The sequence below is a fragment of the Leuciscus leuciscus genome (assembly GCF_965113295.1).
Source record: "Leuciscus leuciscus genome assembly, chromosome: 18".
In the NCBI taxonomy this organism is placed as follows: Eukaryota; Metazoa; Chordata; class Actinopteri; order Cypriniformes; family Leuciscidae; genus Leuciscus; species Leuciscus leuciscus.
The window spans coordinates 32219080-32237529 of NC_138742.1; the positions used below are offsets into that span (position 1 = coordinate 32219080).

The window sequence follows — 18450 nt, forward strand, 5'->3', positions numbered from 1 at the left end:
GGCCAGTACCAATGAGGAGAGATCTCCTCTCACAGGCCCGCGGCTCGATCTGGCATCCTCACCCGGAACTATGGTCCCTTCATGTCTGGGCCATCAACGGGTACATGTTGGACTCCCTAAAGGAGTATTAAACACGATCACGCAGGCTAGAGCTCCGTCTACAAGACGACTCTATTCTTCGAAATGGTCAGTGTTTTCGGGCTGGTGCACAGCCCGTGGTGTGTCACCCACAAACTGTGATGTGACGGAGGTGCTTTCCTTCCTACAAGAGCTGTTGGATGGGGGCAGGGTCCCCTCCACGCTCAAAGTTTATGTGGCGGCTATAGCAGCGTTCTCAGAAACAACGCTTGGTCAGTCAATAGGAAGGAACGATTTAGTCATCCGCTTAGGAGCTAAGAGACTGAATCCTCCCAGACCTCCCTCAGTCCCCGTATGGGACCTTTCTACGGTTCTGGAAGCCATGAAAGGTGCGCCATTTGAGCCTTTACAGTCAATCGATTTGAAACACCTGTCTTTCAAGACGGTGTTTTTGCTGGCTCTCGCTTCAGTGAAGCGCATAGGGGATCTGCACGCGCTCTCTGTGAGCGCGGCGTGCATGGAGTTTGGGCCCAATGACTCAAAAGTTATACTCAAACCTAAGCACGGTTATGTTCCAAAATCCCTCAACACACCGTTTAGGGCGCAGGTTATCTCCCTGTCAGCCCTACCGGTCCCTGATGAGGAAAGAGACGCGAGCCTCCTTTGCCCAGTCAGGGCATTACGAGCTTATGTGTCTCGCTCGTCTGTTTTCAGACAGACGGAGCAGCTCTTTGTTTCGTTTAGCGGACGTTCTAAGGGACTAGCCGCGTCGAAACAGAGCCTATCCAGATGGATAGTTGATGCTATAGCGCTGGCATACGCCTCCAAGGGCATGCAGTGCCCTTTGGGTGTCAGAGCGCACTCCACGAGAGGCATGGCCTCTTCGTGGGCCTGGTCAAGTGGGATTGCCTTGCAAGATATTTGTATGGCGGCAGGCTGGGCCTCCCCGTCTACATTTATAAGGTTTTATAACCTAGAGGTTCCCGCCCTGCAGGCCAGGCTGCTGTCGGTCTAAACTACCAGTATTATCTGACCTGATGCGATCAGCTCAGAATGCTGCGTCTGCTGAGCACAGCTCAATGTTCGACAGTATAAAGCTGGGCAAACTGTGTAAGACCACTTTTTCCCCATCAGTTCAGGCCGTACCCCGCCCTGTCTGTATGATGAAATTCGCGTCCCATCGACGCTACTTTATGTGGAAAAGTGAGGCTGCACCCCTCCCTCTTCCCTGTGAGTTCCCTGAGTGATTGTGCACTATATGTACCCTGGGCTTTCGCCCTTGGGTCTTTGGTGTCAGATCTCAGCATGCACAGCGTTTTACATTGGGTCCCCTAGCGTAAGATATCTTACGCAGTACGAGAGACCTCTCGTAAGAGAACGTACTCGGTTACTAACGTAACCTCGGTTCTCTCTAGAAGAGGGAACGAGTACTGCGTATCTTGCCGTGCATGCACACGCTCTGGTTACTTCGATGATGAAAAACCAGATAATAGCTGCCTGCGAGCGATATTTATAGGCCTAGACCACGCCCATTTCGGCGGGACGTGACGCAGCGGGCGCGAAGTGCCCTGATTGGGTCTGACGTCACGCCAGGCCTCGCTCGATAGGCTGCTGCAGTTGCCGCAGAGCAGCCAATAGGCGCGCGAGCTGTCTCGCCTATGTCTGCATTGCTGCTGCAACGCGTTTTGCATTATTACAAAATTAAGGATAATTTTTGGCTTCAATATCTCGCGGAAAAGGATTTTCCCCTAGCGTAAGATATCTTACGCAGTACTCGTTCCCTCTTCTAGAGAGAACCGAGGTTACGTTAGTAACCGAGTACGTTTTCAGAAAACATTTCTGCATTGATAAAGCAGATCAACATGACTTAATGGTGAAATCACAGCATTAAAGTGGTTTAAACAACTGCTTTTTCTGTAGTTTTGCTTATTTTTAGAATTGATGAATTTAAAAAATATTTTTTTTTGGGGGGAGAATTAAGTAATAAAGTCAACCGTGAAAGTTAAGATATTAAGACACACTTAGACATCAACACTCATCATACAAACCTCAACAATGGTGACAATCAAAAAATAATTCAGCTGCATAATTTATTCATGCCACAATGCATGCTGGGACCCATTAATGTGATTTGTATGCTGGCATGAAGAATGTCACCATTGTTGTGTTTCATATGCCAAATGTTGATTTCTGAGTGTATAAACAACACAAAACACGTTTCAAACAAAGTTAACAAGGATAGTGTTATTTATACACTCACTGGCATCAACATTCAGCATCTGAAATGCAACAATGGTATTACAAATTATCTTTATCACATCAGCTGAGATACTTTTCAATAATGCTTCAAATCCATAACTCAACAATTACAGAAAAAGCAATCATTTGACCATTGAAGCAGTCATGTTGATCTGGGCAGTTTTATGTTCTTGGAATGTTACAAATCAACGTTCCTAGAATGTTGAATTGTTAATCAAAATTAAGTTGAATGAGGAACATCATACGTACCCTTTAAAATACATCCCTCTAACGTCAAGAAAACTGGACATTTTTTACGTTCCCAGAACCAACACTGAATGTTTGGAGAACGTTCTTGTAACAAAACCCTGTCAGCTGGGTACACAGTACACACATATACACATACACAGAACACACCAAGGACAAAAAGACCAATACAATTTTAAGTTTATTAAATATTAAAAGGAAAAAGGGACTGTAGAGATGACAACACTACGAGTACAGTGTTGGCTGCAAGACCAGAGAGAGAGAATGAGAATGTGTCCTGGATTTAAAATGGCTCCCTTCAGGTGACACCAATTAACAGGTTAATTGCAGGTGAGCTACCAGACAACTGCAACAAAACACAGGTTAGAGCACTCCCAAATAACACTTTACAACATAACACTCCCACCCTTAAAATGTTGCTATAGGACAACCTAATGCAACACCAACATGTACAGGAAAATGTAAACAAGGGCGGACACTTACGACCTTGATAAGGCATCTGCCAACACATTATCCTTTCCACGAATGTGACAAACTTTAAGATTATAACCCTGCAAAAACAAACTCCATCGTATTAAACTCTGGTTGGAACTTCTCATGCTGTGGAGAAAAACTAAAGGATTATGATCAGGGTACACAATCAGTGGAACACTGAATCATTTTGATGTGTATGTTTCATCCAGAGTAAGAATAATGGCCAAAGCTTCCTATTCAATTGTAGAATAGTGCTTCTGATGGATATCATATTCCTTTGAAAAATAGCACACAGGATGCTCAACTCCCACTGAATCATCTTGGAGAAGTACAGCACCAACACCAAAATCACTAGCATCTACAGCTAGCTTGAAGGGTCTGTTGAAATCAGGGGCAGCAAGAAAAGGAGAAATGCTCAACAAAGCCTTCAGATTGTCTAAGTCCGCCTGACATGACTTGACATGAAACTTGGGACTAAGCAGGTTAGTTAAAGGTGCAGCAACAGTGGCAACATTTCTACAAAAACTAACTATAGTATCCGTCCATGCCTAGGAAACGTTTTAATTCCCTTTGAGATGATGGTTTCACAATGTTTCACAAAATTCACAATGGTTTCTACTTTTGCTCCTACTAGAGACATATGACCATGGCCAACAACTTTGCCCAAGTACGTTACTGTGGCTTGTCCTAACTTACACTTAGAGAAGTTCAAGGTTTGCAGCCATTAACCGCTTGAACACATCCCCAAGCTGTCACAGTGTCTGGTTTGTGTTTCCCTGGGTCACCACTAGAGGTCCTCTTTCCCCACGGTGTCATTCACTCTTACTACATTTCCCATCATCCTGTTCTGTCACTCATTGTATCATTGCACACAGCTGTTTCCCGTCACCTCATTAGTATCTGTGTATATATACCCTGGTTGTTTCAGTGTTTGTCACGGAGTCCTTGTTTAATGTTACAACACTTCCTGAGGTCTGTTTCTTGCTTGTTTCTCGTTTGTGTCTTGTTTTGGATTGCCTGTATGGTTTTGACCCTTGCCTGGACTGGATTTACGGATTACCCAATAAATATTGCGATTGGATCTACCTTTTCCCTGTGTGTGTCCGTGACACAAGCTGGGCCAAGTGTTGAGACCAGGTAGAACTATAAATAACCAAATCATCAAGGTAGGCCTCCCATCCTGCAACTCCTGCAAATGCTGACCAATTAACTGAATAAAAGGGCGCTCAGAAAGATTCAGATAAGACAAATGAAAGTCCAAACAGCCAAGATTTTAGAATTTGGCAATCTACTCTGAGCAATCTCAGAGACAGAGACCTCCTTCTGTCTCAGTAGATGGAGCATTCAGTACAGCCGAGGTCTTGACCTCTGTAGAGACACTGTTTGATTACGGTCAAATTAAGGCTTCAGTAAATTAACATGGCACATTCAGGTTTTCCTTTTACAATCTGGAGTCTTAACTAAATAGTTGCACTCACAAACTTTCCAATCAATGGTATATGGACCACTGTATTGAGCCTGCAACGCAGAACCCAGTATTGGTAAGAGCACAAGTACTTGGTCTCCTGAACAAAACATACAATGCTTAGCCTTTTGATCATACCAAGTCTTCATCTTCTCCTGAGCTGCTTTCAGATTTTCTTTGGCCAGTTCACAGGCTAAGCCTGAAACGAAAGTTAGACATGTAGTCCAAGAGGTTAGTAGGAGCCGAATTCTCAACATCTAACCATTTCTCCTTTACCAGTGTCAAGGGCCGCCTCACAGTATGGCCAAACACCACTTCAGCTGGACTGAAACCAAGGGACTCCTGAAGCACCTCTCTAACTGCGAAGAGGAGTAGTGGAATGCCATCATCCCATCTCTCTCAAACTCACTGCAGTAGGTCTTCAGCATAGTCTTGGATGATACGCAGATGAGATGTTGTGCTGAATAGATAACTGCTTCAACACTTGGGAGAAAAGGCGAGACATAAAATTAGACCCTTGATAAGCCTGAACAAATCTTGGTAGCCCAAATACTGTGAAAAACTTAAGGGCTCTTGAAATGGCAGGGGCTGTGACCTTGAGCAAAAGGACAGCTTCAGCAAACCTTGTTGCTGCACACATAATTGTGAGAAGCTATTGATTACCTGACTTGGAATGTGGAAGAGGTCCAACACAATCAATCAAAACATGTTCAAATGGCTCTCCAATGGCAGGAATAGGATGCAATGGAGCTGCAGGGATAGACTGGCTAGGTTTGCCTTCAATCTGACAAACATGACATGATCTACAATACTGTGCCATGTCTGACCTCACACCAGGCCAGAAAAAAAATGCCTTAACACACGATCCAAAGTTTTCCTGATACCCAAGTGGCCAGACAGACAATTATCATGTGCAAGATACAATATGTCAGATCGATAAACTTCTGGAACCACCACTTGAAAGACTACTCCAGTCATCCTCACTTGCCATTTTTAGATCTGTCCACTTTTGCATCAAAACACCATCACTGACAAAATAGCCAGAAGCTACATTTGGTAAAGCTTCATCTGACACTACATCTTCAAACATAGGTGACAGAGTGGGGTCTTGTTTTTGTATTATTGTTCTTGTTTAAGTATTATTTGCTCACTAGATGGAAACATCTTTCCGAAACTTAACAAGTTCATGTCACCTTGGGCCATGAACGTTTAATAAAGTGGAATCACAGACTGATTGTTGGAATGTTTATCTTCAGCATGCCTCTTTGCTGACATGGCACGAGTAGTTGCACAGACAGGAAACGTTTCTGGAAATGTCAATTCAAGCTCATCTGGACCATCTGACTTGTCGAATATTAACAAGATAACTTCAGGGACATCTAGCACCTTATCACCAGCCAAATCATTCCCTAGAATAAAGGACACACCATCTATAGGAATCTGGTAAAAAAAAAAAAAAAGTGCCACACCAACATCCCAGAGAATAAATCCGATTGGAGATTAATGCTACTGTGTGTAAAGGCATATACAAAAAAACTCCACCAAAGCCTTTGACAATTACCATTGAATTGCACTGAAGGACAAGACATCATGTAAAATTACAGATTGAAACCTCCTGTATCTCTGCAGATCTGGATAGCTTGCTTTTGTTCAGCGTCAGAAGACAAACACACAAAACCATCCATCAAAAATTATGATGAGCCAGCTAACTCGCCTTTCTTGCATGAAGGTGTTTGGCTCGAGGTCATGGTGCAAAGGACCCTAGGTTGATTTTACTCCGAACAATCCCTTTAAAGCAGAATAAGTTTCCTGAGCTTTACCCAATAGTCTATTAACCTCGAGCTGTTTCTCCTGTAAAGCTATATCCTTGAGCCTAAGGTCAATTCCAGCTTAAGGAACAATCATGGATTGTGGGGAAACCTGTTTAACTTTCAAAACACCATTGTCAATCAAAGTACTAATGATTTCCTTCACACTATCCTTCAGTCGCTTCTCACTACTTGTGACGGGAATATCATAATGAGAGGCCAACTGCAAGAGTTGATCCTTGGTGAAAAACTCAAGTAACTCTTCTGAAGGTTCCTTTAGGAAGTCCTCTAAAAAGCCATTACTAAACGTATCACCAACTTCACTAATGTACTGACACTACTTCCTATCAAAAGTTGTCCTAAGACAAGAACTGGTTTTGTTCAAAATTCATGTATATATCTGATGAAAGGTTTTGATCCTCTTCAAATGTTGACTCCTGTAGAAACCCAACAGACTACAAACACAAAAGATTACTCACCCGAAACAATTAAACACTTTCTAATGCAACTTGTCGGTAATCAGAAATATCTAAAGGCAAATACTGGGAATTAGTTTACACTATTGAGATAATAATGTAGTGTCCACATTGTTTCTCATCCTTCCCTCGGGTCATTTTTACATGAAACTCATTTTTAAAATAAAAATAAAAATTGAATGTTCATCAGAGGGGTCCAAGACCCTAGGACTTTTGTCGCACTTGAACCACAAATACACACCAACATTTTTTTTAATGGATTCAAAGAGTTTTGTGGTTGAAATTTTTAAAAAGTAACAAATCCTTCCCTCACGGGTCAATTTGACCCCCTTAGGAATGAATGGAATGCGAGGAATGCTTCAGTACACATAGAAAACCTAAAAATGCTAAAGAACTACCAAAAAAATATTTTATAATGTCTGCATGTGTATCTGTATGTGAATGCATACTGAAGAGAAACTGACTTCAGGACCCAGCGGAACAGCTCATCTGCTCCATATAGAGCTATAAGGCAAGAGTATATATATCATGGCAAGAGTCATGAAATATCATGATATATTATTTTATTTCCACAAGAGGTCGGCAAAGACACCCAATGTAAGATATTTTGAGCTGAATTATTTGGGTTATGTATGAAATGGTGAGGAAAGTGTTTAAATTACTATTTATTTATTGTTTATTGATCAAATCTAGTAATTCTATGGTAAATAGAAAAATAAAAATAGAAACAAATATTATCAAAATGAAATAAAATTCATTTTATAAAAAATAAGTATAATTTTTGGCCTTCGGGTCATTTTGACCCGTGAAAGAAAGAAAGAAAGAAAGAAAGAAAGAAAGAAAGAAAGAAAGAAAGAAAGAAAGAAAGAAAGAAAGAAAGAAAGAAAGAAAGAAAGAAAGAAAGAAAGAAAGAAAGAAAGAAAGAAAGAAAGAAAGAAAGAAAGAAAGAAAATACAAATACCACAATTCTGTTGGCGTTCTATATGAACATATGCATATTATGGGGAATTCTGTAATAATCATGTGGTTAGTTCAAGATTGCTTTATTAATAATCTTCCTGATCAGTTTCATCATCTCAGCATCCCAGATAGCTTAGAAGAACTCGATATTGCGACAGAAACTTTAACTTGATCTTTTCCAGCACTTTAGACACAGTTGCTCCGTTGCGCTTAAAGAAGATTAAAGGAAATAGTCCAACGCTGTGGTACAACGAGCACACTTGGGCCCTTAAGAGAGCAGCCAGAAAAATGGAGCGCAACTGGAAGAAAACAAAACTAGAGGTATTTCGCATCTCATGGAGAGAGAGCTCGATTGCATAGTCTTTCCCCTGTGAAGGCCTCCTTCCCTTCCCTTTACCTCTTCTTTAACAGATAAAACGTTGTCGGGATAATTCCGGTTCACATGGATACGTGGAAGTGATGAATAATTCTTTATTATACATTTTTAAGGCCAGACAAGTAGTTTGTTGAGGGTTGGTTTGTACAGAAGGACTACACGCCTGCGCACATATATATTCAAATGCGCATCCCTAGACTAAACACGTGATGCGCATGTTCACGTCGTCAGCGTTTTCGCGGGTTTGCGTTTCTGAGGTTTGCGCAGAGATAACTTTTTTTGTTTCTCTCAAATTTTTCAAGGCTTGCTCCTTGAAACCTATTTCAGGGTTTGCGTTCTCGAGCCACCAGGCACTGTTGTTGTGCGGATGAGGGGGCCGGAGCGCGTTGAGGGTTTTCTGTTAGAGCGGTGTCCTGTTAGCGGCCCCTAAGTTAACTAATGATCTTCGCAACGGAAGTGAATCAATCAATCAAAACTAACTTTAGTTGGACAATAACTTTATTCTAGAGCTGCTATAAAGCCAAAACAATCTCTGTTACTGTAATTTCCTATTATCACTGTAAAGCTGCTTTGAAACAATCTATTGTAAAAGCGCTATATAAATGAAGATGACTTGACTTGATTTGATTTCATATAGTCTGATATATTGAGCGGTGGTACAGGTTCTAGTTAAGTCTTTGTCATGCTCTCATATTGTTTTCATGGAATTATCTGAAGAGTCATCAGTGAAAAAAAGGTTTTCATTTACATTTATGTGTTTGCCAGCCATTTTTATCCAACGCAACATACAATGCATTATATAAATATTTATGTGGTTTTCTTAGCCGTAAATCATAATCACATCAGATCGAGTCACTTGCTGAATTCAGCAACTGTTCCAGAGTCTGTTTGTGAGTGTTAGTAAAGGCCCAGCAGTGCACTTTGACCTATGCTGTTTTTTTTATATATATATAAAAAATTATAAAATTGATTCAGGGTTTAGACTAAACACGCTGTAAATACCATATATTCTGTGTTGAAGTATAAAATAAAATAAGAATAAAATAGTGAAAAGAGTGAAAAATTCAATGAAGATCATAAAAAATAGGTTAAAGATAAACAGAGAAATTCTGAAAATAAGTCAGTAAGGAAACCGACTTCAGTGCGTTTGTCCAGTGCCAGTAACAGCCAAATCAGACTCCAGGCAAAAGCAATATTACCTGGTCAACAAGCCCATTCAAGCCTATTTAGTCCAGTCATTTTATGAAAAAAAGGTTGAACAAATTGCAACAGAAGCAAACTCAACTGATTTTGTATCCTCAATATGTCCTGAGTAAGGAAAAAAAAGTCCCGAAGAATCCCAATTGGGGGAAAGTTTTTAAAAAGACCCAAATATAGCCTATGCATACGCCTATTCATTCTTTTTCTCACGTGAATAGCGTAAAAAATGTAACCTTTAGATATCACCATGAAAATTACTGAGTTGATTAATTAAAAAAAAATTGAAATTGTTTATTAACATGGACAAACATAATCTAATTACATATGTGCTAATTTGCATAAATACCACAACAGATCTAAACATTGGGTAAAGCCAGGTGAATATGTTTTGTAGAATCTTGATGACTATAACAGTAAAATACTTAATGTTAAGGTCTGAATGGAACCCATTTAGGCTACCCATGAGCATTAATACATACAGCCAGGAAGAAGTACTTTAGAAACCAGCCTTTATTCATTATTATTGCAGAGATGGGGTTTGGGCCTGGGTCCGTGGGACTGTTTCTGGGGGATGAGTCTGAGGGAAGAACAGGAGACAATGGTAAGGAGAATGCAGAAGACAAAAGGTAGGTAAAATAAAAAGTGAATCCCAGAAACAGTCCCACGGACCCAGCCCCAAAAGGCATATTGAGGATACAAAATCAGTTGAGTTTGCTTCTGTTGCAATTTGTTCAAGGTTGACCCCATTTTGGTGTTGACTGGACTAATTCTGGACTAATTCTGGACATGACTGGACTAATTCTGACACAACAGAATGACTGCTTTCAATTTACTGATATCAACAAAAATCTGTTAATTGCATAGCAGAAAATGTAAGGTACATATTTCTATATCATCGTTAGAGTTGCTGAATAAAACGTTACGTCAGGAAATACACTTACATTACCCAACCAAAATTACATAAAATCTATCAAATCTACCCAGAAAAAGGTACAGGATACACCTTATTATAACTATATTATGCAATGTCAAAAGTGATTGAAATGAAGCAGGAGAGTTGTGCCCCAGTTCTTTAACATTTCTAATTAGCTACTCAAACTGCTGTAAAGCCACTTCAAACCGGCAGAATGACAGCATCACTACACTGTGCCTTTAAGGAAACTCGTCACTGTGTTTCAGAATGACGGAAGATCAAGTCCCAGCATGCATCACTCCACTTCGATAGTATAACCTGCGGCGGGTATTTCCATGCGACTGTGTGTATTCAAACAGTATAATTTGTTGCATGCTCCGGTAAAGTTTTTGCCTATTTTACTGACTTGTATTTTTGATATTCGCGTTTTTTGTTCTAATTTGAACACCTGAACCGCTGAGTTTAGAGAGAAGCAATAATGAAAGTAACAGCAGTGACTGTGCAGCTCGCGCGCCGTGAAGTGTGTGAAGTGGAGCGCGTGCTGTAGGATGAGACACACACACTGACTGCACATCATCACTGCTGTCACATTAGTTCGGTTCAGGGGTGTGTGTGAGAGGCATGTGGCGGGAGGCTACTGGAGAAACCGGCACACACTCACTCGGCATCTCGCTACGAATAGTCTCATATCCATAACTTGAAACATCTGTGTGAATAGAAGAGCTGTGAGGATGGTGAACGCTCGTGCTCTCGCGGTGCTCGTGATCCTCACATCTGCGTTCATCTGCAGCTTCACCAACGCTGCCAAACTCAACATACCTAAAGTTTTATTACCTCTTGCCAGAAGCACAAAAATCAATTTTACACTGGAAGCAACTGAAGGATGTTATCGCTGGTAAGTTCATTAAATATAGCATTTGTAAAGTAATAAAGAAATACTGATGCATTTCTAGTGTAATACTATTGAATACCTTGCCCGTTTGTGACATCAAACATGTTTTTGACATGTCAAATGATAAAGAACATTAGACCATATTAGACTTTTTTTTAAAAGAGGAACTAGCCTATAACAATAAATGTATTGTGACTGCAACTATTTTTTACAGTCTATGGACTGCAATGAATGCAGAAAGCTCAAGCACGTGGTGCTGTTGTGATGTGTTTCTTATAGTTGCTCAAATCTCAATTTTTCAATTTGTGTACTTTGTAGATAAGAAAATATTTTAAATCAATGTGATAAATGTCATATGCTAAATACTAAGAGGTGCATTTTATTTTAACATTATTGCACCTTTTTTTTTGCACAGCTATCTCACTCATTTGTATCAGTTCTTTCTTTATATATTTATAAGTTTAGTTTATTATTAATATCAGATTGTACATTGCACTTTGCTTGCTAGGAAAACTCAACTACTGGTAAAATGGCGACACATTACAATAAGGTCAATAAGGTTTTACCTCCTCTTCAGTTTATATTCAACAGAATCATTTTCAAACAGGCAAGGAAAATGACTCTGGACCCTTTCATGCAGAATCCGAACCACTTCCATCTGGTCGGCGTTTTTCTACCTCCAGGATTAGATACAACCGCTATACAAAATCTTTTATTCCTTAGGCAACAAGACTGTTAAACTCTAGTGCGAAGGACACGACTGTGTGATTGTTATTGGTGTGGCTATCTTGTTATGCAGCTTCATTTGTATTGCCCAAAACAAATTTCCCTTAAAAGGGACAAATAAAGTATTATCACGTCTCATTAGATAAGTTTAACTAATGCATTAACTAACATTGTCTCACAAAGAGCAATATTTGTTACAGTATTAATTAATGTTAGTTAATAAAATTACAACTGTTCATTCAGTTCTTGTTAGCTCAGGTCCATTACATAATATTAACAAATACAACTTTTGATTTTAATAATGTATTACTAAATGTTGAAATTAGCTAAGATAAGAAATGCTGAAGAAGTATTTTCATTGTAATTGAAACAATGTAGTAAACATGGAACCTTATTGTAAAGTGTTACCGGTGAAATGTGTGTTACATCCTGTCACAATGCATAGACTTCTAGAACCCTAGGTCCAGGGTTCCCACGGGTCCTTGAAATCCTTGAAAGTTTGTAAATCTGAAAAAGAAAAAAAAAGTCAAGGCCCTGGAAAGTTTTTGAAAATAAACTTACATAGTTTATTACATAGTCGTTGAGGATGATGCTGGTGTGGCGGGAGGGCTGGGTGGAGCGGGCCTGCAGGAAGTGCATTAAGGTCCTTGAAAGTGCTTGAATTTATAATTTGAATTTATAAGTGTTCTGGAAAAAAATCCATATTATTCCCTCTGGACCGCTAATATGTTATTTCATCAACACTTCGTGGCCTATGCACACTAGCTTGCTTAATTTACGTTAGTTAGCTTGCTTAATTTACGTTAGTTACGCACATTTATGTGTTACGTTGTGTTTCCCACATGAGGTACTTTGTGTTGTACGTTGCCATGACGTTCACGCACGCAAAACTGTAACAATGTATCTTACAAGGTAACACGATGTAACCTTGCTCTCACTTGAAGTGTGTCCCCACATTAAGTCCTTGAATTTGAGGGTATTGGACCTGGAAGGTCCTTGAAAGGTCCTTGAATTTGAAGTTAACCAAGGTGTGGGAACCCTGCTAGGTCCCTCTCCGGAGGTGGTGTATTATGTCGGTGTTAATGTGTGTTTTGTCCTCAGGTCCTCCAACCGGCCGGAGGTGGTGTATTATGTCGGTGTTAATGTGTGTTGTGTCCTCAGGTCCTCCAACCGGCCGGAGGTGGTGTATTATCTCGGTGTTAATGTGTGTTGTGTCCTCAGGTCCTCCAACCGGCCGGAGGTGGTGTATTATCTCGGTGTTAATGTGTGTTGTGTCCTCAGGTCCTCCAACCGGCCGGAGGTGGTGTATTATCTCGGTGTTAATGTGTGTTGTGTCCTCAGGTCCTCCAACCGGCCGGAGGTGGCCAGCGTGGAGGCGGTGGAGGTGGACGAGCGTCAGTGCTCTCAGAGGGCCGTCCTGCAGGCCCGCTCCACCCAGCCCTCCCGCCACACCAGCATCATCCTCGCTGAAGACGTCTGTGAGTCACACACACTGGCTTTCTTATTGTTGCTGTAGCTGTGTCATTCCTTGTTAGTTTGTAATCTTATGATTGATAATTACAGAGACAATGTGCTATGCATTCTGCCAGAAACATAATGAACACTGCAATAATGATAAGCTCTTGTCTATTTAAATCCAAACAGTCCGGGCAGTGTAACTTTGTGTGACGCAAATTAAAATAATTAATTATTGATAATCATCCACTGCTATTGGATCATTAGAACTGGATCAGTCTGATTTGTGAGCAACTCCTTCAGGGGTGCGTTTCCATCACAGATTTGCGCAAAGCTTTTGCGATATTTTCTAAATGTCGATAAAAAAACTATTGCAAAATGACGGTGTTTCCATTAACCAATGTTATGCAACTAAAACATCATTTTTTTCCTCTCGCAATAAGTCATCCCAAAAATCATGGCAACGGATGTTAGTAGGTTTACGTACAGTATATCTCAGCCACCGCACTAGCCATTATTATAATGGAAGGAGACATAGACGTGTTATCCAAGCATTAATGGCAAGGAAAGACTCTTATACTGTGAGCGGCTCATATGAGGCGTTTCTGGGTGTTTCTCACCAATGTTGTTTTCGTCAACGATGACGATAACGAAATGATTTCGTTGACGCACCTTTTTTTTATGACGATAACGCGAGGATGACTAGCTAAAAATGGCTCTAAGGTGACTAAAACATGACGAGACGTTTTCGAGTTTTCGTTGACGAGACGAGACGGAACGAAAATGATTATAAGTCTGACGTTCACAATGCATGTCATTTCTGCCTAATTTGTATGAAATCTGTCTGTTTTGAGCTAAAAAAAAAAAAAGTATCAGCAATGCTGCAGCTTCCTATCCTTGTTTTGGGTACGCCCACCACCCGGCTGCCTATGCCGCGCACCAGATTCCACACAACAACAACACACCTGCGGCTGCGGCTAGTCACGAGTCGCCACACATCTTCGATATGAGGCGCCGGACTGGACAAAAGCGAAACGAACTGCGCGAGCGAGCGACAGTGCGCGAGAGAGACCGAAAGTGCGCGCGAGAGACCGAGTGTGTCTGCGCGCGAGAGACCGAGTGTGTCTGCACGCGAGAGAGACCGAGTGTACGCGAGAGAGACCGAGTGTGTCCGAGCATTAGTTTAGTGGGCTAATTGGTACAAAGTAATATATAATTATATAACTTAGATTATAACATAAATTATTATTTAACTAATTATATAAAAAAGCCACAATTGCCAAAGTAAGAATGTTTTTATTCCTGGCTTTTTTTGAGTAAAACAGTGATTCCATGTTACCACTTTATCTGTGTGTAATGTTGTAGTAGCTCAAAGTTTTTTGCTGTTTAAACTGTAAACCATTCCTTTATTACTGTGATTACTGGTGAAAATAGCCAATGTGCTGAAATTTTAGAAGAGCATCAATTCATGGAAAAAATATATCTTGAAATATGGGGATAAAAGGTTTCTGCCCAATGCAACAATGAGGTACAGCTTGGCAGCACTGCATCTCCATCAATGAGAAAGTCTAGTTTATTATGCAAAGGTTTTAAGGTTAACTGTTGTTTTATGAATTGCAACACTTGCTACAGTACAACCTGTCAAACCTAAGCCCATTTCCAATACTTTTTAACCTAAATTAATTTGTTAAAGACTACTTTTTTTTTTCTTTTTTTTTTTTACAAAAATTGACTAAAACTTGACTAAAACCTTTTTGCGTTTTCGTCGACTAAAACTTGACTAAAACTATCAAGTTTATAAGTGACTAAAATGTGACTAAAACTAAAAAGCATTTTCGTCCAAAAGACTAAGACTAAGACTAAAACTAAAAGGGCTGCCAAAAACAACACTGTTTCTCACTCAGATCTGCTTCAAGCTCTTGATAAATTGTGACATTTCTTTGTTGTTTAGAATCCAATTTTCCCATAATACTTTTGTCTTTTATGAGTTTAATAAAGGACTCTGTCTCGTCTCCTGTCCAAACACACCGTGCCTTCTACGTCAGGTGACCTGTAAATGCTCAAAAACTGGTTTGCGAAATATTCCTTTTCCGAATTGCTTGAAAAAAATATGGGAGTTTTTGCCAAATTGACGTGTTTCCATTGTGCGTATTATTCAATACCCAATTTCAATTTGCACAATTTGAAGGGTATTGGAAACACGGCTAGTGTAACTTGCTAATTAACTCTCATATACGACGCATCATTGGATGAAGTAACCAACAAGTAACGACTGTCTCCTGATAACTGTAGTAACATGGTCACACCTCACCAAATTAATGTGTATATATATATATATTAAAAAATAATGAGAGCTATGTAATGTACTGAATGTTAGCTTGATTATTGTGCCCAAGAGCATGATCCATTTAAGTCAACATGTCATTGAACAAGAAACTATTCTTCTAAGCACAGCCTGAGAGCTGTAGTTCCAGCCATTAGTTTGCCTTGCTGTTTGCATTGGGACTATGGTTTTGGGTAAAGCCAAATCATTGAAATGTTGTTAACAACGGAACTTTCAACCATAATTGGTTAACAATAAACGAGACGCTTATCTCATGAGAACGAGAAAAGATGAGATTTTTGCACAATATTTTATAGAAATCCTCAATGACAAAATTCATGTCTGGAAAAATAGTCTGCAGGTGCATTTTGAAATGTTTTACCTAATAATCTTGTAATTAATGTAATTTGTGATGGGAGGAGCCAACGACAGAGGCAGTGGGTGTATAAATGGGGAATCTGGTGTCCTCGCTGTGCTGGGGCGCGTGAAGGAAAGGGAGTATTAAGACGGGATGGTCCAGGTAAAGCAGGGGTGGGCAAACTACGGCCCGTGGGCCACATACTAGGCTGTTTAATCCGGCCCGTCGAGTATTTAAAAAATTGTCTTAAGATCGCATTCATTTAGCCTTTTTCTTGCAATACTTTGCGTTATATATATATATATATATATATATATATATATATATATATATAATGCGTTGCATATATTTGACAATCGGAATATCAGATATTTCATGCCATAGCCAACAAATGTAAAAAAGGAAAAATGACATAAAAGCAGATCATCATTCATTCAGCGCTGTTGTGGCTGCGGTGTGTCACGTAACAAGCAATGACGCGTCACCATGGAAACCAAACAGACAGCGACTTAAGCGCATAGACTTGTTGCACGTTAATGTTTTTTCCTTTTTTGGAAACTCACAGAAAAAAAATGTTTGGTAACCGCTTGCACACCTATTTAGTTTCTTTGCTCCTCTGGATTTGTGGATGTATCCTGACTGATTCCGTTTACCGACCTTTATCGCCCGGCTTTCGGCTACGCTCCCCTGTCTGCCATGTAGGCTACAGAACCCGGTTTTGTTCATGAAATGTTCTGATCTGCCTTTGCTTTTTATGTTTTATTTTATTATACTTAAAATAAATTTGTATATTCGTTTATTTCGTTTTTTTTCCACAAATGTATGACTTTTGGAAGTGCAAATTGATTGCCATATGCAGTTTTAATAAAGTTGAATTAACGTCACCTTCTGTAATTTTTACTCTTCTAAGTGTACACTTGCAGGTGTTTTGTTTCTAATTTACTGTTAGGCCCATTAAATAATAATACGGATAAACAATATTTAAAAAGTATAGGCTATAATTATATAACATCTAACTAATTAAAAATTAACCTCAAAACATAACATACTAAATGGGGGATATCTAGCATAAAAAATGTATTGTCATAATGTCGTCTCTCAGTTGTTGAATTTCATGCAGACGTTGCCACAACGTAAATGTGTTTGCTCAGCCCGATCTCATGAAAGTGTGAATACCACGAATTGTATTTGTAGTGCTTATGATACGCAGTTTTCGCGTGCATATGATACGCACTTTATGGCGTGTAATAGGCACGCACTCCGCACCCCTAATCCTAACCAAGGGGTTTACAGTTCGTAGCATATGCACGCAAAAAAAAACATTTTTGGCGTATAAATGGCACGAGAAATAAAATTTGTGGTATAGATACGCACTTTCATGAGATCGTGTTTCATAATCTGTACTGGGCCGGCCCTCTGTCAAATTTTAAAACCCAGTGTGGCCCTTGAGCCAAAAAGTTTGCCCACCCCTGAGGTAAAGGGTCCTGGCAGCCGCACGCGCTCGCCTCTCCGGCCCGAGTGGAGTGCAAACAATAAGTGCAACCATAATCAAAGTAGTCTCTATATCAGGGATGGGCAACTTCGGTCCTGGAGGGCCACTGTCCTACAGAGTTTAGCTCCAACCCTGAAAAAATTACCTGCCTGTAATTTTCTAGTAATCCTGAGGACCTTGATTAGCTTGTTCAGGTGTGTTTGATTAGGGTTGAAGCTAAACTCCGTAGGACAGTGGCCCTCCAGGACCGAAGTTGCCCATCCCTGCTCTATATATTAAAAAAGTACAAACAGAGACCAAAACGACAAACAAAAAATCCTCCGATCAGGTTACTCTGAATGGAAATGAGCTGATATAATTTATAGTGCCTAAATAAGAGTTTGTTTTCCTATTACATATTTCTGTTGTTTGACCATATTAGTTTCAGGGTGATTGTCCTCCTGTGTAGAAGGCTCAGTCCTTCTGTTGATCTGTGTTCAGTGACAGGACAGGTGCTACGCTGTGATGCTATAGTGGATGTGATCAGTGAGATCCAGATTGAGTCCACAACGCGCGAGCTTCACTTGGAGGATTCTCCACTGGAGCTGAAGATCCATGCGCTCGATTCAGAGGGTGAGTCTTCATGCACACCGGCTCACTCCTGTTCTTCTTTAGCTTGTATCGCCTAGCAAAAACAACACTTTGTCTGTTTTATAAGGTAATTGTAACTTAACATCTATAAGGATTTAATTTTGTTGCGCTATACCATTCCTGTTTCACTTTTGAATGAAATAGTTTTCATTTTATGATAACTTTACATATCCTAAAGTCCCCCTGTAGTAAATAAAAAATGTTTAAATGTGTCATTTTGGTAATCAAAGACGAGTTTTAAGGATCCATGCCATAAAATATCTTGAATGTAACTCTACACCCTTGCCTTATTTAGTATATGCGGTTCTTTGAATATGCA

General features: G+C 40.0%; 1 protein-coding gene and 1 long non-coding RNA gene across 2 annotated transcripts in view; both read left to right on the forward strand.

The window, feature by feature from the left end:
• The first annotated feature begins 10534 nt into the window (after positions 1–10534).
• The window catches only part of nup210 (nucleoporin 210), a 64279-nt gene continuing 56363 nt past the window's right edge, over positions 10535–18450 (forward strand). Inside the window, exons 1-3 of the mRNA XM_082146062.1 lie at positions 10535–11150; positions 13215–13351; positions 17982–18113. Of these exons, the coding sequence (XP_082002188.1) occupies positions 10987–11150; positions 13215–13351; positions 17982–18113 (433 nt within the window). The 5' untranslated portion in view covers positions 10535–10986. The remainder of the gene's footprint in view (positions 11151–13214; positions 13352–17981; positions 18114–18450) is intronic.
• Positions 13362–17966, forward strand: LOC309481228. Its single transcript, XR_014199954.1, has 3 exons — positions 13362–13952; positions 15233–16171; positions 17484–17966. It is a non-coding gene; the product is annotated as an uncharacterized lncRNA (long non-coding RNA).